We start from the raw sequence: 22739 nt of genomic DNA on the forward strand, positions 1-22739 counted from the left end.
CGCTGGTCTAGTCTACAAACCACTATAAGGTATCAGTTGTTTTGAAGTGCTGTGAAGTTTAGAGACTATGTATCTATGGAGTGGACAAACAAGATCCTCAATCATGAGTAAACACACAGACTGTCAAAGCCATTATGTCTCAAATGGCTTCCATATTTGACATGGTATCCATGCAGAGGTAAACACATCCCTCATAATATCTTACCCTCATTATCCACGGATTTATGGTCAGACCCTTTAACTGCCGGTCCCTGTTTTGGAGCTCCTACAGTTTTAACCACCATCACAACTAGTCAATGACTGTCAGAAACACATTTTAAATTATATATTCCAATCTATTTATGCTGTAGATACTTCAGGGTAAATAGCAATGAACTACAACATGACCTGGAAGGAGATAATAGTAATGATCAGGATACAGTTCAGACAGGACCACGTACTCTAGCGTACATGTCCATGTATTGTACATGGATAATAGCAAATACTGAAAAGAGAATTTTAAGATTTTTTTCTACAATATGACCTGGAATAAGATTCAGATGGATCTCTGTCATACTTGCAATCAGTGTCCTTACCTGTTTGGGAAGCCTCTACCCCCTTAACTTTAGCTTTAGCTTCAGCGGAAGTCTCAGGTGCTGCAGTGGCATTAGCCGCTCTCTCGTCCTTGATTGCTTTCACCTTCTCCATCAGCACCTCTCTGTCTGCCGTGTTTTTAACTGCCTGCTCTTGGGCAATCGCCGTCAGGTCAACTCCAGCTCCTCCTGCCCTTGTGGTTTTACGTTGTTTCTTTTTGCCGGGTTCACCCTTGTCGGCTGGACCAAAGACATGACCGGAGAGATTGAGTGGGTCAAACATGGGTCAAACATGGAGTCAACATGAAGTGGAATGACAGCGAAATGATACTGGTGCAGTACATCATCTTACCTTCAACAACAAGAAAGGCATTGCAAGATTTGATTCCTGCCACAGCGGCATAGATGCCTTTGTCCACCATAGCAACGTCTTTAATGATTAGTCTGTGGATGAGCTTGTCTTCTGAAACCTCAATATCATATTTATCCCCTGCCTCCAATGGTAAGTTCTTGCCAACCCACATGATCTTGCCAAAGGGCTGTGACAGGACACACTCAAACACAGCATCCTCTCTCTCCATGGCCTTACACTCCTGAATCTTGACCAGGAACTCCACCATGGGAACTGAAAAAGACACGTCATTGATAAGCGAGCAATCTGGTACCCAGTTTATTAATAACTAAACATGCATGGCAGACATTCTTCCTTCCTATGTATTTTTATAGATTTCGATAATATTTCAGATACACTTAAACCCATTCTCATTTAGACAATGTCTGTATACAATTATTCAATTATTGAACATACGATGCTTGCAAAATAGTCATCCATTGTTATTGCTCTACACAACTCTCGGAATATTGACCTAAAGTGTGTGGATGGATACACTCAAGGTGCTATCTAGACAGTAGCAACCCGTCATTCAGGGCACCTGTTTTGAGCTACACGTTTTTAGCTATTGCGCTGTTTTTTGGGTGGGGGGGGGGGGGGGGGGGGCTGTTTTGCATGTGTCACATATCAGTTTGCAAACAATGTAAAACAAAAATCTAATTAATTGAGTCATGGAGTTATTAAAGCTGCATACAAAAACGGTCTCTTTTTTGCTTTCTTGATTAAGGCAGCTCCAAAATACAGGTGTTTCTGCTTTCTGTGGCGGTGGGGCAGCCAGCGAAAAATATGTCGCGTAAGAGTTGGTAATGTTCTCTAGTTGCTCCATGTTTGGCTCAGTGTTCTGTCATTCATGGGGATATTACTCCACCGCCAAATCTAAGGGCAGAGCTCGAAATGTCAAGCCCCTTGGGTGCTGCCATAGAGTTACATTAGAAGTGCCCATCCAAGAAGGCTCAAGGTTATTGGCCACAGACAAAATGACATCAAATCACATTATATCTACAGGAGCTTTGATTGGACTGAACATCATACTTTCAAAATCTTAGCAGTCATCATCATGAATCAAGTCGACAATCTACTGGCAAATCATTTAATTTAATAATACATTTAGGGCTAGGGTCTATTTTCCTGAATTTCCGCCTGACTGACGTGCCCAAAGTAAACTGCCTGTTACTCAGGCCCAGAAGCCAGGATATGCATATAATTGGTAGCATTGGATAGAAAACACTTTGAAGTTTGTAGAAATGTTCAAATAATGTATGAGACTATAACACAATTGATATGGCAGTCAAATATCCAAAGAAAAACCAACCAGAATTTATAATGTAAAGCTATGGGTTTTATGTAATTCCAGCTCCCATATTGCAATTCCTATGGCTTCCACTAGATGTCACCAGTCTTTGTTCATTGTTTCAGGCTTGTTTCTTAAAAAATGAGCAACAATTTTGAGTTTTTGTACAAAGAGTCCCGGTACAATATCAGTCTGTTGGCGCGACGAAAAGGACGCTCGCTTACTAATTTTACTTTTCTATTGACAATACTTCTTTCCGTATGAAATATTATAGTTTATTAACATTTTAAGATACCTGAAGATTAAATAGAAACGTAGTTTGACTTGTTTAACAAAGTTTAGCGGTAGCCTTTTGGACTACTTTGTCTGCAAGTTGAACAAGTGGATTACTGAAATCGATGGCGCCAACTAAACAGACTTTTTGGGATATAAAGAAGGATTTTATCTAACAAAACGACTATTCATGTTGTAGCTGGGACCCTTGGAATTGCAAACAGAGGAAGATTTTCAAGAGTAAGTGATTTATTTAATCGCTATTTGTGATTATATGAAGCCTGTGCTGGTTGAAAAATATGTTGATGTGGGGGCGCCGTCCTCAAACGATCACATACTATGCTTTCGCTGTAAAGCCTATTGTTAATCGGACACTGCAGTTAGATTAACAATAATTTAAGCTTTAAAATGATATATGATACTTGTCTGTTCATAAATGTTTAATATTACGATTATTTATTTGAATTGCGCGCTCTCCAATTTCCCCGGATGTTGTCCTGCTAGCGGGACGCCTAGCCTTAAGATTAATCCTTGTCATATGAAGATAAATAACAAAGAGAAACGATAGATAAAACGTATTGGTGCTCATCAGCCATTGGACATAAACATTACACAACAATGAGGGGTTTGTTGGAATCAGTGGCTAACTGCAAGCCTTGCACTCACATGCAATCACTTGCCTGCTATTTGGTGGAGTGGCTGTGTGGTCCCAAGTCTGGGGTTAAGGGTCTCTTTTTCAAGCTTAAAATGATAAACATTCAACATTGGCCATGTTCTCAATACAGCATGATTTGTGCCCTGCTCAAAACAACTGTTAACTCGGAACTGGGAAATTTGAGTTCAAGACAAAAACGAGCTCAGACTCGGGCCTCTTTCTAGAGCTACGATCTGAAGATCACTAACGTCATCATGATTCCTACAAAAAAATGTTTGAGTTCCCAGTTGTCTTGAAAACACATTAAATCCAGAGAATGCCAGACGTTAATAACAAAATTTGCCCATGAAGGACCGCCATGCCACCTTCCTGTTCAATTGAGCAAAGCACAACAATGTGAGTCCAAAAATGTATTGTATGCTGCTGCATAAATTATATAATATGCCAGGGAGATATGTATACCGTAGCTAAGAAAGTAATACTAAGTGTATGTTGTGTAATACGCTGTTAGGAGCCCATGTGCCTCACCCTAATAATTCTGAATATTTTCCCCTCTTAATTTCACCTACTGTTCTGACTTGGTGGTGCACATGTAGCCTATAAACTGTTTTAGAAAAATGTAATCATCGAATATTGTAAGAGCTTTCATTTTCTGCCTATATGGCCCCTTTATTTATCATACGGTTCTGACTTGGTGTACAGGGAAAACACTATAAGAACAGCCCATGTTCTGAATTCTGTCTCTGTATATTTTATAAAGTGCTGAATTTTTTTTTATATTGACTATGTCCATCCTAGCTCGCTCATTAATGTCTTAGTCAAAATTACGGTTTGCCTGTTATCTGCTTGTCATCACCTTTTGTCATAGTTTGTACATCTCAATTGTCAGTAGGAACCACATTTGTTTTAAGCAAGTCAGCCATCTTTTTTTTTAAAGGCAGTAAATGAGGCTGAATGAACTGTTTCACTGCCAGACAAGGCTCCGCTGATAGCCAGGTGTAGCAGTGGTAAGGTGTTGGGACTGCTGTTGGGACTTTATGTAGGCCCTAACAGTTTGTGGGCACCGTTTGTCACCATTATAGTGCAATTATAGTATTGTTTAGTGTTGCGTTGTGTAGTGTATTTGCTGGCGTGCATCCCAAATTTTGTTTTTTGGTTGGCCCCAAGATTTACATGCTAAAATCGCCACTGTATCTAGAACCATATAGGGTCCTTTGGCTGTCGGAATAGGACAACCCTTTGAAGAACCGTTTTTGGTTCCAGGTAGAACCCTTTTGGGTTTGAGGTAGAACCCTTTCTACAGAGGTTTCTACTAAAAATAGTTATCCTATGGGGACAGCCAAAGAACCCTTTTATCTAAGAGTGTATTGCTGAACTTACTCTTAAAATCGGTGGAGAATACATTTACGTCCTCAACATCCACCTGGTAGAGCCCAGCGTCATCAGGAAACAGATCCCTTATGCTGAACTGATACTTTCGGCCCACTATCTTTAGGCTGTGTTTGATTGTATCTCCCAACTCCTTGCTGTATGGAATCATCACTCCATCCTGTGGGGAGAATTGGGAAAACACAGTGGAATGAACAACTGTCATCAGCAACAGAACTGTACTGTCTTTGCCAAGTCTTTTACTGTGGATTTTAACTGCATCTTTAAGTCAGTTCACATGAACGACAGAAAGTCAAGTTGCATACTACGTCATTGGTAACATTCATTCACCAACAGAAAATGAACTATGGTAGCAATTTACATTGTGATAGATTCACACAAGTTACGTAGATAGATTGACTAAAAATGATCCTACATCTGTATGTACAACCTTCTTCCACTGTCCATGAGTCTAACCTTGTAGAGGAAGATCCTGCTGCTTTGTTCAATGAGATCCATGTCTATTGAAAAGGTTGCACAGCCATCGGGTCCAACTTCAATAGGTTTCAGGTTAGCTAGGTATTCAATGAACTGAATAAAAGTAAAGATGAAAAAAACTATGAATTATACGGCGAAACGACATTGTACGGATAAAATGTGTATACAAATGAAAAATGACCACTACTTTAGTATCGAGATTTACTCAGCCCCCTGAACTCTCTATGATCTCAGGAATTTAAGCTTGTGATATTGATATGTTTCCTATGAATAACAATGACATTATAACAGGCAAACCTGTGCTTGCTCTTCCTCTCTTTCCTTCTTCATCTCATTCAGTGTCTTCAGCATAAAGCGGAAGTCAGTGACTCCAAACTCCAACATGAGGCTCTCATAGTCTTTCTTGTCAGCACTTATCAAGAGTTCCCAAAACTTTGGATCTATTTCTCCATCTTCTTTCTTTTCCATTTTGGGACGAATTTTACTATTATGACAACAACAAAAAATGTTATCAATGCTTATGTTTACAGTTATTAAAAGTTTAAATAAAGCATACACAATTGTTACTGAAATATAAATAAAACCATGGCAATACCTTTTTCTCTTCAGTACAGATTTAAAATCTGCAGCAGCCGCCACTGGTTTTAAATGTGAGTCCGCTTGTCCTTTCTTGAACCCAACTAAAAGATAGAAAGATTATATTTTGAGCTAGTCTATTGTAAAGACTTGAACGAGTACATACATTGGCATAATTATGTCCGGACTTTGTTTAATCAATACATTTATTCTTATTTGATTTTTGGTTAGAAATAATGTGAAAAAAGTGCTAACCTCAAATTAACACTACCCCTCTTTCCACAGAAAACATTTTCCTCTGGCCTCTTACCTTCAATAACATTGAGGACCACTGTGACCACTGCTCTTCCAAACTCATTAGCTGCAAAGCATTTGTAGGTGTCTGCTTGTTCTGGTTTTACATTGGCCATCTGTTGAAAAAACAAACACAGTTCTTGATTTGAAGTCCATTAAAGAGCTCCAGCCTGCATCCAATCATTATTTGAACAAAATGAGTGATTGATTTCATATTTCATAAATGTTTTTACAATGTATTTTCACATTATTGTGCATCCATATAATGTGGTTACTGTTCTTACTTGCCTCAAATAAGTGCTCACGTGTAGCAGGGTCATATTTTGTCACATATTTTGATGTATCTGACACGTCTCCATTATTTCTGCCCCATGTCACGGTTGGTTCTGGATCTCCAATAACCAGGGCTTTGAAGAAGGCGAATTTACCTGATGAACAAGAAAGTTAAGTGCAAATAGGAAGCAATTTAGTACAAAGGCAGCGTAGTTTATTCAAGTTAATTCATTTGAATTATTCAAGACGTCTTGAGAGGGGCCATGCACAAATAGAGCTGCAACTGGAAATGTTGCTTATTAACTGTATACATGTAGCCTACATTAGCCTACATATAGCCTACATATTTTGACAAAAATACTTGGTGGAAAAACAATCATCTTACTTGGACGATACTATAATAACTCGACTTAAGTAGGCAGGTAAGTAGGCAGTAAAACAGGTAGCCTACAATTTCAAAACAGGCCAAGCGTCAATATAGTACTAAGATTGAATCCTACTACACCGGCTCTGATGCTCGTCAGATGTGGCAGGGGTAGCAATCTATTACGGACTATAAAGGGAAACCCAGCCGTGAGCTGCTCAGTGACACAAGACTACCAGACAAGCTAAATGCCTTTAATGCTCTCTTTCGAGGCAAGCAACACTGAAGCATGCATGAGAGCATCAGCTGTTCCCGGACAACTGTGTGATCACGCTCTCCATAGACGATTTTTAAACAGGTCAACATTCACAAAGCCGCGGGGCCAGACGGATTACCAGGACGTATCTTCTTTTCAACCTATCCCTGACTGAGTCTGTAATACCTACATGTTTCAAGCAGACCACCATTGTCCCTATGCCCAAGAAAGTGAAGGTAACCTGACAAAATTATTACCGCCCCGTAGCACTCACATTGATAGCCATGAAGTGCTTTGAAAGGCTGGCCATGGCTCACCAATACCATCCTCCCGGAAACCCTAGACCCACTCCAATTCGCATACCGCCCCAACAGATCCACAGATGACGCAATCTCATTCGCACTCCACACTGCCCTTTCCCACCTGGACAAAAGGAACACCTCTGTGAGATTACCGTTCATTGACTACAGCTCAGCGTTCAACACCATAGTGCCCACAAAGCTCATCACTAACTTGATCCTGGACTTCCTGACGGGCCGCCTCCAGGTGGTAAGGGTAGGCAACAACACATCTGACAGGCTGATTGTCAACACTGGGGCCCCTCATAGGTGCGTGCTTAGTCCTCTCCTGTACTCCCTGTTCACCCACGACTGCACGGCCAAACACGACACCAACACCATCATTAAGACTACTGACGACACAACAGTGGTAAGCCTGATCACCGACAATGACGAGACAGTCTATAAGGAGGAGGCAGTGTGGTACAAGGATGACAACCTCTCCCTTAATGTGAGCAACACAAAGGAGCTGATCGTGGACTACAGGAAAAGGCGGGCCGAACAGGCCCCCATTAACATCGACGGGGCTGTAGTGGAGCGGGTCGAGAGTTTCAAGTTCCTTGGTGTCCACATCACCAACAAACTATTAAGGGCCAAACACAGCAAGACAGTCGTGAAGAGGGCACGACAACACCTTTTCCCCCTCAGGAGACTGAAAATATTTGGCATGGATCAAAAAGTTCTACAGCTGCACCTTCGAGAGCATCCTGACTGGTTGCATCACCACCTTGTATGGCACTGCTCGTCATCCTGTCACGATCGTCATAATGAGTAGACCAAGATGCAGCGTGGTATGGTTCCATCCTCTTTATTATGAAGTGAAACTCAAAGAAAACAGTAAATGCACAAAACGAAACGTGAAGCTGCTATAGTGCTCACAGGCAACTATACAAAGTCAAGAACCCACAAAACACAAAGGGGAAATGGCTGCCTAAATATGATCCCCAATCAGAGACAACGATAAACAGCTGTCTCTGATTGGGAACCATACCAGGCCAACATAGAAATATAATTACCTAGATGACCCACGCTAGTCACACCCCGACCTAACCAACATAGAAAATAAAAAGCTCTCTATGGTCAGGGCGTGACACATCCGACCGTAAGGCTCTACAGAGGGTAGTGCGTATGGCCCAGTACATCATAGACAGCACGGCAAGTGGTACGAGAGCACCCAGTCTAGGATCAAAAGGCTCTTTAACAGCTTCTAACCCCAAACCATAAGACTGCTGAACAATTAATCAAATGGCCACACAGACTATATACACTGCTGCTACTCCCTGTTTATTATTTATGCATAGTCACTTTACCCTTACCTACATGTGAAAATGACCGCGACTAGCCTGTACCACCACACATTGACTCGATACTGGTACCCTCTATATATAACCTCGTCATTGTTATTTTATTGTGTACATTTTTAAATGTTTTATTTTGTAAATATTTTCTTAACCTCATTTATTGAACGGCATTGTTGGTTAAGGGCTTGTAACTAAGCATTTCACTTTAAGGTCTACGTGTTGTATTTGGCGCATGTGACAAATACAATTTAACAATTTGAAAGTGATAACACAACGGCCAATCATTCCCTCATTACACATTACAATTTGAATCTACATTAATGTTAACAAAAAAAAAAAAAATTACAAACTAAAATAATGAGAGGTGCGCAACCTTTGCCTAAAAAGCTGCGAACTTCACGGGCACACGCTCTACCATTTATCTTCGTGGGGTTAGAGTAGGGATTGATTCAATATTATTCCTGCACTGCAGGTGGTGATAGAGAAATATGGCTGATCTGGAGTTTGAACCACATGGTGGTGGAAATAAGGATGAACGGACTTTCATGCTTACCCTCCTGAATGGTCAACGCGATAGGCTTGCGGGTGAAGTCAGGGTGGCTTTTCCCATCTGGTATTTCCTCCACATACTGCGTGATCATAACTCCAGGGACTTTTGATCTCTTCTTGATCCCAACTGGTAACAGGAAATTATTGATTTATTAGCAATTTAACAGTAATCAGCATTGATATTAATTAGTTTATTTATGCAATCTCTATTTAACCAGGTAAGTTAATTGAGAAGTAATTCTCCTTTGACATGACCATTATCATCATGACAATGATATGCTCATTTCACATGATCGATCATTAATCCCACTGCCTTTACATCCGTTGTGCGGTTTTATTAATGTGTAGCCAAATAATATTCAACCGAAACAACCATGCTTTATAAAACAATATGAACATTCTAACATACAGTACCAGTCAAAAGTTTGGACAAACCTACTCAGTCAAGGGTTTTCTTTATTTTTACTACTTTATACATTGTCGAATAATAATGAAGACCTCAAAACTATGAAATAACACATTGTGTAGTAACCACATTTTTTAAAACAAATCTAAATATATTTTATATTTGAGATTCTTCAAAGTAGCCATCCTTTGCCTTGATGACAGCTTTGTACACTCTTGGCATTCTCTCAACCAGCTTCACGAGGTAGTCACCTGGAATGCATTTCAATTAACAGGTGTGTCTTGTTAAAAGTTCATTTGGGGAATTTCTTTCCTTCTTAATGTGTTTCAGCCAATAGGTTTTGTTGTGACAAGGTAAGGGGTGGTATACAGAAGATAGCCCTATTTGGAAAAAGACCAGGTCCATATTATGGCAGAACAGCTCAAATAAGCAAAGAGAAACATTAGAGTTAACTGCACCTCAGAGTGCAGCCCATATAACTGCTTCACAGACAAGTAACAGACACATCTCATCATCAGCTGTTCAGAGGAGACTTTGTGAATCAGGCCTTCATGGTTGAATTGCTGCAAAGAAACCATCACTAAAGAACACCAATAATAAGAAGATACTTGCTTGGTCCAAGAAAAACGAGCAATGGATATTAGACCGGTGGAAATCTGTCCTTTGGTCTGATGAGTCTTAATTTGAGATTTTTAGATCCAACCGCTGTGTCTTTGTGAGACGCAGAGTGGGTGAACAGATGATCTCCGCATGTGTGGTTCCCACCATGAAGCACGGAGGAGGAAGTGTGATGGGGTGGGATTGCTTTGCTGGTGACACTGTCTGTGATTTATTTTGAATTCAAGGCACACTTAACCAGCACGGCTACCACAGCATTCTGCAATGATAAGCCATCCCATCTGGTTTGCGCTTAGTGGGATTATCATTTGTTTTTCAACAGAACAATAACCCAACACACCTACAGGCTGTGTAAGGGTTATTTGAACAAGAAGGAGAGTTATTGAGTGCTGCATCAGATGACTTGGCCTCCACAATTACCTAACCTCAATGCTATTGAGATGGTTTGGAATGAGTTGGACTGCAGAGTGAAGGGAAAGCAGCCAAAAAGTGCTCAGCATATGTGGGAACTCCTTCAAGACTGCTGGTTGACAGAATGCAAAGCTGACATCAAGGCAAAGGGTGGCTACTTTGAAAAATCTCAAACACTTTTTTGCTTACTACATGATTCCATTTGTGTTATTTCAAAGTTTTGATGTCTTCAATATTATTTTACAAAGTAGAAAATAGTAAAAAAATAATAATAATTGAATGAGTAGGTGATTCCAAACTTTTGACTGGTACTGTACATATTAAAATATTTAACATTATCAGTAATTGAATCATGTTTAGATGATCTTAGAACACATCCACGTACATAAAACCATACGTCATCAAACCGAACATATAAGAAACCTATTAGAATGTTTAATGTTATAATGTATTGAATCATTTTTGGATAATTTCTTCTCCTCGAGCATCCATGGTTGTACATACATTTGTGACAACAGATATGCGATAAAGCATATACACGTACGTAAAACCGTACGCCATCGAACAGAACAAACCCATTGCATATTAGGTGAATTCTTCATGCCTCAGAAGTAACAGTGAGGGGAACAAGCCTTTAGAGTTCCCCTTGCCTACCCCCTTCTTTTTCAAAAACGTCTGAGACAGGACCTGCTCATGTAAAGTTGGGAAAGCACATACAGGACACATGTGAGCAGGGTACTGTTAAAAATACCAAATGGACTGGACTGAGGCTTAAGACTTGAGTATTAGAAAAGACATTGATATTGTGACACACTTTGCAATAGACACACAAAAAAACAGGAAATGCAAAACAAATGTCCAAAGACTGCAATCAACTGCATTACATGTTTCAGTAATCCGTTTGAGATTGAACACAGATGACTTCCCAACATACACAGATATGCTTATCATAATGGGCATCTTGTGATGTTTGTTGTGTTGATGTTGGTTTGGTATTTTACCCATAACTGTAACTGATTTGAAGATGTATCTCCTATGTATTGGACCATGTTCCATACATGTTTTCTACTACTGAGAATGTATCATAGACCAGGCGGTGTTATGTCCTCTATGTGAGAATGTATCATAGACCAGGCGGTGTTATGTCCTCTATGTGAGAATGTACCATTGACCAGGCGGTGTTATGTCCTCTATGTGAGAATGTATCATAGACCAGGCGGTGTTATGTCCTCTATGTGAGAATGTATCATAGACCAGGCGGTGTTATGTCCTCTATGTGAGAATGTACCATTGACCAGGCGGTGTTATGTCCTCTATGTGAGAATGTATCATAGACCAGGCGGTGTTATGTCCTCTATGTGAGAATGTACCATTGACCAGGCGGTGTTATGTCCTCTATGTGAGAATGTATCATAGACCAGGCGGTGTTATGTCCTCTATGTGAGAATGTATCATAGACCAGGCGGTGTTATGTCCTCTATGTGAGAATGTATCATAGACCAGGCGGTGTTATGTCCTCTATGTGAGAATGTACCATTGACCAGGCGGTGTTATGTCCTCTATGTGAGAATGTATCATAGACCAGGCGGTGTTATGTCCTCTATGTGAGAATGTACCATTGACCAGGCGGTGTTATGTCCTCTATGTGAGAATGTATCATAGACCAGGCGGTGTTATGTCCTCTATGTGAGAATGTATCATAGACCAGGCGGTGTTATGTCCTCTATGTGAGAATGTATCATAGACCAGGCGGTGTTATGTCCTCTATGTGAGAATGTACCATTGACCAGGCGGTGTTATGTCCTCTATGTGAGAATGTATCATTGACCAGGCGGTGTTATGTCCTCTATGTGAGAATGTACCATTGACCAGGCGGTGTTATGTCCTCTATGTGAGAATGTATCATAGACCAGGCGGTGTTATGTCCTCTATGTGAGAATGTATCATAGACCAGGCGGTGTTATGTCCTCTATGTGAGAATGTAGCATAGACCAGGCGGTGTTATGTCCTCTATGTGAGAATGTACCATTGACCAGGCGGTGTTATGTCCTCTATGTGAGAATGTACCATTGACCAGGCGGTGTTATGTCCTCTATGTGAGAATGTATCATAGACCAGGCGTTGTTATGTCCTCTATGTGAGAATGTATCATAGACCAGGCGGTGTTATGTCCTCTATGTGAGAATGTACCATTGACCAGGCGGTGTTATGTCCTCTATGTGAGAATGTATCATTGACCAGGCGGTGTTATGTCCTCTATGTGATAATGTACCATTGACCAGGCGGTGTTATGTCCTCTATGTGAGAATGTATCATAGACCAGGCGTTGTTATGTCCTCTACATTATCTCCCTTGAGTGAAGGGTTTCATAGTCTTTCTCCATAATGTCTGTTATACTGTGTCAGGTAATTGTTGCTTTTTGTTCTTGCATTGATGCATTCTGCAATGCAACTGTCATATCTGCAATCTTTCATTTCATTCTCTTTAAAACTGGCTTGTGGTTTTATTGATCTCGGTCCAAATACTCAACCACGACCATGCTTAACACAGTGTGTATATTCTAACATATTAGATGTCAGAATATTCCTTGTTAAAAAATGTTGAATCATATTTAAATTTCTTCTCCTCGAGGATCCATGCTTACACATTGTGTAAGTGACAGCATAGATCAGATCAGATATGCAGTAGAACATATCCCTGTACGTAAAACTGTACATTGTTGTACATAACAAAATGGAATACAGTTAATGACAATGAACAGTAGAGGATGCTTCATGAAGGTCCGTTAAAGAGCACATTAACACAGGCTACATAAGAAATGCACGTTCTAGGCATTGGATGCCATCTTTCTTGCTTGATGTTGATATTGATTTGTGCCCGTCACTGTAATCAATTTGGAGATTCCTCTCTACAGTTCAGGCCCCATTCTATACATTCAGGACGGTGTTATGTCTTCTCTGATGTCAGATTTGAGTGAAGGGTTTCTAGTCTTCCGAAAGGGCTTCTGCTCTATATTTCCGGTGTTAGGGTGTCAGATAATCGTGTTGTTCCCTTGCATTGATGTGTTCCCTTGATTTTGTCGTCCCACAGTTGACAACCAATTGTAGTCTTGTGCTATAATATAAATCACTGTTGTCGCTTAGAGGCTTAATGGCCAACAGGAGCTATGTGATGTGATTTAGGCTTTTCGGTCTGAAGTTTTTCTTCAATGGATGAAAGTTACTGCGCTGCATGGTGCAGTGATCTGTGTTCAGTAGTCTTGTTGTCATTTCGTTATCTTCAATCTTCCTTTGACGCTGTCATTCTGTTGTGGGTAGTCTACTTCATCCTCTTTGGAATCAGATTAACTTTCTACTGCAGACAGGGAACTGAAATAATTGACTGGTAGTAGTACACAAATGTAGTAAGATGAGGAGGATGATGGTGGTTATATGATGATGATATTATTAAGCTAATGTCTACAAGTAAAGCAACAGAGACTATATACTCTTGATTGAAGATGTTTGTTGACAGTGTTTTCTGGCGTCCATTAATCTGGTATTCTTGACCTTCACCTGCAGAGATAATGGGGGATAACATTATCTACATACCTTGGCCAGTGGCCGTCTGGTCCGTGACCTTTGATTTATTTTTCCACATCTTGGAACTTTTGGTTGCTGGGTAGACTCAGCAGAATGTCTTCAGCTTTAATAGATAGAGAAACAGGTTATTCTATTTTTGGATTGAGCATTGAAAGCAATATGGTGTCACAAGACCTAAGGGAGTTAATGAGTACAGTACATATGATCCCTCTCTCTTGATTTCCATGTTATTTCTGTCCCATGATCCTGTGGGAAACCATTAAGAATGGTATTTTGTTTTATTCTCTCTGCATTTCTCTTTTATTTTGCCTCATCAGATTGAGCATTGGTTTACAGCTCGTGACTTGCCATTGACATTGATTTAACATCTGAGGTTTTTTAAGTTGCACCTGTGGTGAGGACATGAAACATGACCATGTGGGACTGTTTGTCAGGCTGCGGTAAATCTTTACTGCTTACTAAAAGTCTTCCTTTTTCTGCTGATCAACCAAGGCATTGCTTCCCAGCCCTGGTCTTCCAATACCCTCAACGGTACACAGTTTCATTGTAGCCCGGGACAACCACACCTCATTCAACTCATTGCGGGCTTGATGATTAGTTGACAAGTTGAATCAGGTGTGATTGTCCAGGGTTACAATAGAAATGTCTACTGTTGGGGGTACTGGAGGACCAGGGTTGGGAAACACTGAACCAAGGTATTATTTTAGTGTAGTGACTCAAAATTGAAGGGTAATGTATAACGCTTGTGCACCCAGTGTAGGACTTTTAAAGACGAACTGCAGGAGAGCCATAGAGAATTCGTTGTGCGAATAGTTTTCCAAATGGACCATCTACAATGTGTAATGCTTGTGTACCCAGTTTAATACCTCTAAAGACATACAGTATAGGATTGTCCATTTTAGAAATGGTCTGATTTCCTCATATTGAGAGTTATTTTCCTGCAGTGAGTATATACAAAACGTCATTGGTTAAATGTGCAGTAGATGTCACTAAGAGCACCCTTCTGGACGCTTTTATTACCCAGATGGTTTGCTACTCTAAGACAGCTGAATGTATTGCTATACCAAAATAGATAGACTGGAGGCTGCATATAATGGCTCTGATGTCTAATGGATATGAAGGGGTTCACATAAAGTGGTTTTACAGTAAAACTTAAATTAATAGCCTTGGTATTTATTTGCTTCAATCGGTAATCACAACCAGCGCTTATTAGAAACATGATTCTATTTGAGCCGTGCGTCTATTTCCTTAATGCAGACAGCTTTTGCACAATAAAATGTTGAAAAGACTACCACACTGTTTATTGTGACCAATATTAACAGTATAAAATGTATAATACAACATATATCTCAGATCAGACTTGCAGATCAGACTTGCTGCCTATCATACACCCCGGGTTTCACACTTCAGCACCATGGAGAGTGTGTGCCGATAAACAATTCATTTAGACCCTGTGTTTATTCATTTAGACCCTGTGTTTATTCATTTAGACCCTGTGTTTATTCATTTAGACCCTGTGTTTATTCATTTAGACCCTGTGTTTATTCATTTAGAACCTGTGTTTATTCATTTAGACCCTGTGTTTATTCATTTAGACCCTGTGTTTATTCATTTAGAACCTGTGTTTATTCATTTAGACCCTGTGTTTATTCATTTAGACCCTGTGTTTATTCATTTAGACCCTGTGTTTATTCATTTAGACCCTGTGTTTATTCATTTAGACCCTGTGTTTATTCATTTAGACCCTGTGTTTATTCATTTAGACCCTGTGTTTATTCATTTAGACCCTGTGTTTATTCATTTAGACCCTGTGTTTATTCATTTAGACCCTGTGTTTATTTGAAACAAGCATTTACTTGCTGAAATGTGTGTCGATCCCCGGCTATTGAACTGGACAGGCAGCTATTTGAGACTGTGTTTAATTGAAGTTATACAGTATTGATGCAAAGCAGGGCTCTCAAACCCTGCTCTAAGAAAGCTACCCTCTTATAGGTTTTCACCCCCCCCCCCCCCAAAAAAAAGAGCTGGTGTTGCATTAATATAGTGTTGTATTTTATATAGTGTTGTATTTAATATAGTGTTGTATTTAATATAGTGTTGTATTTAATATAGTGTTGTATTTAATATAGTGTTGTATTTAATATAGTGTTGTATTTAATATAGGCTATCTCAATAAACAATAATAAAAGCGTGACATTTTTCACATGAAAAAAAAGGGGCACTGGAGAGAAAAGGTTGGGAACGCCTGCTCCTGGTGGTACCAGACCAGGTGGCTTTCTGTAGGAAACTCTATTTAACAGTTTTTCCCTCACATCCTAAGTGTTCCCCGATGGTAGAATCTTATTCCTCCTTTGGCTGGCAGCCTCTAGATTGAGCGGCAATATGTTTGCTCAAAGGAATGTGATGTTGACATGGTTTGAGGTGTCCCTGCACTTGTTGAGGTCTCAACTAAATCTTGGGTTGGAAAAAAGGAAGCGCACAGGCTAATGCTGGAACTGTCATAAATAGAAGGCTTTGAAATATTTAAATGTAGCAAGTGTGTTGGTATGTAACCAGTAGGCTACTGTAGTTAGGATAGGTTATAAACAACCATGGAAAAGGATACACGTCAAAGTTGAAATATTAGAGGTTTCAGGATTGGTGGATAGCTTGAAACAAGAAACAACATTTTTATCATGCAAGCCTAATTGTTACTTTGTCGTACAGTCAACTTGTGGTTTATTTTCATGTTTATTTGAATATTGAAAATGGTTTGGGATTTCAAACTATTAGTGTTACTTTTACTGCATAACAATGTAGGTCATGTTAAACTTGGCCGTATGGTGGGTCTGTCACATGGAGTCAGGAAATCTGAGTTCAAAACTGACTCTATAAAGATACGTTAAGATTTTGATTTAATATCTGAGGAAATTCAACACGGCTTGTTATACATATGTATGATATTCTAGGGTTTCCTAGTCGAGGCCTTTCGAAGAAGAGCATGTTACAGTACATTGTCATATGATACATCACATGTCACTTAAACTATGATCATCCTATCACAAATGTCATGATATGCCATAAATCACATTTGACCTGTGTGATGAGTAAGCCCAACTAAAACCTGCTCAAAATAGAATATTCAGTAATTTCTCTCTGGAAGTTCTTAATTAAAATATAAACAATTGTAGATGTTTAATTCAGTTAAATTCCAAGGCCATCATTAAAAGTAAAGCATTATTATGATGTCAAAATACTACCCATTATGTAGTTTTAGGATTTGGTTTACCCCATATTTCAATCCCGTCATTCTGACACTACTAAAACAACCACACATGGGTCCCAACACCACTTAACAGAGTTGATAAAAATACTAATCCCATTACCAGGTGGTTGGTGTCTTCTAAATAAAGTGTTAATCTTGGGAACATTGATGGTGCATAGTGTGAATTAGCAGTTTTTCAAAGCTACCCCTCTCTTGGCGCTCAGGCAGTTGAAAATGAGCCACTTGGCCAGTGACTGACAGGACACTTAGTGCCAGCCTCCACGCCACAGCAGGGGTCGTTATTTATGGGACCATGTGGCTCACAGTGCACCTTAATGTTAACGCAGCCACCTGCTTATGTGACCAGGGCTGGAATACTGTTCTTAATGCCCGGAGTGCAGTGTTTAATGACCTAGCCATTATTGAAATAACTTAAGGTGGGTCATGGTCAGGTTCAAAAAGCCTGGAAAGGGCAAAACTTCAGGGGTTCTGGATCAAAAAAGGGCTTAGGTGTTGGAAGTGGCAGGGAGGCGTGGTAATGGGCACGGTCGGCCCGTCAGCGCGGCTGAATTTTAGGGCACATTTTAGAGGGCCGCATCATGAGAGAAAATGTTGCATTTTTAAGCCAATTTACTGCGAATCTAAACATTTCTCCATGTAGTTGAGATACATTTGTGCAGTTTTAAAGCTATTTTCCTCCAATTCTTCATATTTGCCATCGAACTGAGAGAAAATGTTGCACTTTTAAAACGAATTTCCTGCAATTCTAAGTATTTTGTCATGGGCAATTCTGTGTTATTTAGCTCAAACATAACAACAAAACCAATTGTGCTAAATTCATTGTTTATGGAATTTTCAATTCTCCCTGGCTGTATAGCTTTTATTTTACTTATTGCTATTCCCAATATTCCCCCAAAATATTTAGGTCCATTATCTTTTCTATATACTTTACATCTGGTTTTAAGTCGTTTAAGTTTACACTGAAAAAAAAATTCCATCCTGAAAATGTATTTAAAAAATATAATAATAAAAATATAAAACAAAAAAATAATTATACATATATATATATATATATATATATATATATATATATATATATATATACATATATATATATATATATTATATATATATATATATATATATATATATATATTGCACTGTTTGGATTAAAAGCTCCCGCATACTAGATTCAGCTTGCTCCTAGCCGCTTGCTCCTAGCTAGGAAAATCAAAAAAAGAAAGATAAATCAAGAAATCTGTAATTGTAACATTTTTGCTGAGGAGGTCTTAGTCGTGAAATGTTACATCTAACAAGCTGACCACACTGCCCACGTCGCATGTGCAAGCGTTGCAAAAATAAATGTATACATACTTTATTCAATCATTGCACCCACACTGCTCGTGTGCGTCAACGAGCGTTTGCGTAGCCATGCACTAAAATAGAACTTTGGTTCTAGTTGTAACGCTTGACGATCTGCAAGTCCAGCCTCTCCCATCTCTTCCCTGTTTTTTAGGAGCATATACCCACGTGGGTGATTAACTGAGGTCCAGACTCCAGTCCAGTTGGTGGTGGTAATGCACCTTAAAGTTGGTTGCCAACCGCCATATGAAGTCCAACAAAGAAGAAGAAGCCTGAAGGAGGAGAGATTACTGGAAACGAACTCGTTTTACCCTTTTATCGGTGGATTCGTTGTCGGAGTAGAGGACCTTGTGCATTTCAAATAAAATAACAACCCATTTTGTATATCCCAGGACAACAGTAAGCACCAGTGTTGCATTTTTCCAACACCAGTCTATGACGACGTATGTTATAAAGGATGCATAAGCCTTGAGGGCAGCATACTGTAGGCATTCAGCACGATTGGGTCAGGGGGATCAGGGATGTAAAGTTAATCATGTTTTACCAATTGACAATCAAATGTTTGCCAATGGCAGCAAGTAATACTGCTCACTCAAATAGCTAAATGGATCAATTTATCCTGTATTGGATTGTAATTACCTTGTATGCTCTCGTATTAATATTCGTACGCATTAGAATACCCACTAATTATATAATGAGGTCAACTATGTAAACTAGAGGTATGATCATACTCTTAAAATAAATTGAGTGTGACTCCTCTCCTTGTGACTGCAAAATCTCATGTCATGACAATTAAACCCTGCAGTGCAATTCATTACTATGAATTAATTATTAACTTTAATGTCTTTAATTAACATTCATCAACATTTTTCTCTTCGTGAGCACTCTTCGTGAGCATACAACTTAGGAAGCTATGAAATATATATTAAAAAAAATCTTATACCGTCTGAGATTTTTATATTCAACAGCAATTACACAAAAAAATATATAAATTAACGTAATACTTGCACGTTTTATTCTACAGGGCTCTTTAAGTAATGTGAAATAGAATGCAATATGAATGAGCAGACTTTCAGAGTAGGACAACTTCTTTGATATGCCATAATACATTACAGGTCCTATTGAAGGGCAAAAAATGACTTAAGTCCCTCTTCAGCCACAGCACAGGGAGCTGTTGTGATAAGGACTATGGCCAAGTCGCCACAATTAACACCTCCGTTTAAGCCTTGCTGCTAAGGATGAGATGGACGATGGACTTACCTCTCAGCACACTCAGTTGTGATCCTCTCCAGCCGTGCTTCTTCCCAGTCTGATATTCGAGTGCAGCCTCACAGGTCTACAAGCTAATAAATCCTTTTAGGAATGCCAGTGATTCTGCAACAAGCCTCCTCGTTCTCAGAGTGCCTGCCAAGCAAGGGATTGCCTATTTGTTTTTGGCTGAAATGGCAACCCCTGCGAGGGGAGGGGATATTCACCCCAGCTTAATTATTTATGACAGCTAACTTGTGGTCCTCTGTAGCTCAGTTGGTAGAGCATGGCTCTTGCAACACCAGGATAGTGGGTTTGAATTCCGGGACCACCTGTATGTAAGATGTATGACTGGAAGTCGCTTTGGATAAAAGCATCTGCAAAATGGCATTTATTATTATTATGATGATGATTATTATTATTATAATAAATGTACTGTTTGCAGATGCTTGTTATTTAATGTTCCCTTAAAGTGTAGTTTCTTCAGGAAATGATGCATCAGACTGAAACTAGTGAGTGTATTTTCTCGTCTCTTAGCTGATCTGTCTCGGTTGACGTTATGGATGGTGCCAATGCAAACATGGGAGTATTGATAAAAAGGTTGGTAAGGAAACAGTTGGGGCTACTTTTGTCTGCAAAGAGATCATGCTTATGTTTCTTAAAATGAATCATTTTGTATCATGTGAAAGGGATGGTCTCTGTGACAGACCAAACACAGCATTGACTTGATGATGTACTAATAAATCTGGTTTGGATAAAATGGTGTACGCTATTGCAATTACTGTAGATGCAAGCCAATCAAGATGCATGCTCCTCTTCTTTGATTTGGCACTACGATGCGAGAAGTGGATCTTAGCAATTGTGCCTATAACAAGTTGTGAGAGTCAGCTCTTTGCCTCTGTGGTGCCCTAATGGAGTACAGTTTGTGAGGTGATTGTCTGCAGGTGCCAGAGAGGTTAATGTAGTAAAACTCAAGGTTGCCAGTGAGTTGGAATTTAATTTGGGATTTAACAACCACATTACAACCTATTGTGCTATTTATTGACACGTGAGTGTGGATGGTCTCCAGTAAAAGAGGAAAGTTCATTGGACGTGCTAATCATAATTCTAATCTTATAAAACGGGCACACTGTCAGGAGAGGACCTGGCTTAACATGTTGTTAGCAGAGGAGTCATGTCTTTTCTGGGCTTGTTTTATGAGGTAGTAATTTAGCCAAAGGTTACCCTAAAGCCTGTGTATGTTGCATCATGTTCACCTTAAGATCTGGGATGATAACAGGTCTACACTGCTGCAAAAGGTCATAGGCTAGACTGAAGAAGTCAGGTGAAATAGAGGAGCCATCATTGGAAAATATAGACCGACTGAATTAGAGCCTCTACAGACTCAAGAAAACGACCTTAAAAACCTTTTAAAGGAAAGGCCCCTTTTTTTCAATTTTCGCCTAAAATGACATACCTAAATCTAACTGCCTGTAGCTCTGGCCCTGAAGCAAGGATATGCAAATTCTTGGTACCATTTGAAAGGAAACACTTTGAAGTGTGTGGAAATGTGAAAGGAATGAAGGAGAATATAACACATTAGATCTAGTAAAAGATAATACAAAGAAAAAACCAACTGTTTTTAAAAACATTTTTGTGTACCATCATCTTTGAAATGCAAGAGAAAGGCCATAACGTATTATTCCAATTTAGATGTTGGCCACTAGGTGGCAGCAGTGTATATGCAAAGTTTTAGACTGATCCAATGAACCATTGCATTTCTATTAAAAATGTTGTATCAAGACTGCCCAAATGTGCCTAATTTGTTTATTAATAACTTTTCATTTTCTAAACTGTGCATTCTCCTCAAACAATAGGATGGTATTATTTCACTGTAATAGCTACTGTAAATTGGACAGTGCAGTAAGATGAACAAGAATTTAAGCTTTCTGCCAATATCAGATATGTCTATGTCCTGTGAAATGTTCTTGTTACTTTCAACCTCATGCTAATCACATTAGCCTACGTTAGCTCAAGGGACCCACCAATCCTGGAGAAATTAAAGGATGAATTTACTTTTTGTACAACCTCATCTGTATATCGTATGCAAAAGGCATGTTATAGAACTGTCCAGACATTTTTATTCGATTTGACTTTTTTTAAATTTTATTTTCAAACCCTTTTTCATCATATCCAATTGGTAATTACAGTCTTGTCCCATTGTGCATCTCACGTACCGACTCAGGAGAGGCAAAGGTCGAGAGGCGCTCAGCCGCCCAGCCGCAGTGCTTCTTGACACAACGCACGCTTAACCCGGAAGCCAGCCGCACCAATGTGTCGAAAGAAACACCATACACCGGGCGACTTTGTCAGGGTGCATGCGCCCGGTCCACTAGAGGAGTCGCTAGAGCGTAATGGGAATAGGACATCCCGGTTGGCCAATCCCTCCCCTAACCTGGACGACGGTGGGCCAATTGTGCATCGCCTCATAGGTCTCCTGGTCGCGGCCGGCTGCCCAACCATGATCTGTAGTAAAGCAGCTAGCACTGCGATGCAGTGCCTTAGACCACTGCGCCACTTGGGAGGCCTGATTTGACTTGTTTTCGTGAAACGTACCTCAACCACCGATTTTTACTTCCTGATCCTCGTTCTGCAGTATGGATGCCAAAATCAAACATTTACAAAAGCTCCCAAAAACACCCTTTTCGAAATGGATACGCCCTCAGTATAGTGATGTAGGTCTCTTGATGTTGTACACATGAAATTGTGTAATTCAGAACTTTATCCACAACATGATATAAAATTGTTTTAGTGCAGGTTGGGGGTATACTGACAAACCCGGCCTGCACAGCTGTATAGGCGAAACTGCTTTATTTCTTAATACATATCTT

General features: G+C 39.7%; 1 protein-coding gene across 1 annotated transcript in view; it reads right to left on the reverse strand.

Annotated features, from left to right (window-relative positions):
- The window catches only part of igfn1.4 (immunoglobulin like and fibronectin type III domain containing 1, tandem duplicate 4), a 39077-nt gene extending 19070 nt beyond the window's left edge, over window positions 1-20007 (reverse strand). Inside the window, exons 1-12 of the mRNA XM_055917984.1 lie at window positions 19882-20007; window positions 14025-14118; window positions 9004-9126; window positions 6207-6346; window positions 5935-6034; window positions 5644-5728; window positions 5346-5532; window positions 5028-5141; window positions 4563-4731; window positions 925-1197; window positions 576-812; window positions 206-265 (exon numbers count right to left, since the gene is read on the reverse strand). Coding sequence (XP_055773959.1) covers window positions 206-265; window positions 576-812; window positions 925-1197; window positions 4563-4731; window positions 5028-5141; window positions 5346-5532; window positions 5644-5728; window positions 5935-6034; window positions 6207-6346; window positions 9004-9126; window positions 14025-14073 — 1537 coding nt within the window. The 5' untranslated portion in view covers window positions 14074-14118; window positions 19882-20007. The remainder of the gene's footprint in view (window positions 1-205; window positions 266-575; window positions 813-924; window positions 1198-4562; window positions 4732-5027; window positions 5142-5345; window positions 5533-5643; window positions 5729-5934; window positions 6035-6206; window positions 6347-9003; window positions 9127-14024; window positions 14119-19881) is intronic.
- Window positions 20008-22739: the final 2732 nt, after the last annotated feature.

The sequence above is a fragment of the Salvelinus fontinalis genome, chromosome 3, assembly GCF_029448725.1.
Source record: "Salvelinus fontinalis isolate EN_2023a chromosome 3, ASM2944872v1, whole genome shotgun sequence".
NCBI lineage: Eukaryota > Metazoa > Chordata > Actinopteri > Salmoniformes > Salmonidae > Salvelinus > Salvelinus fontinalis.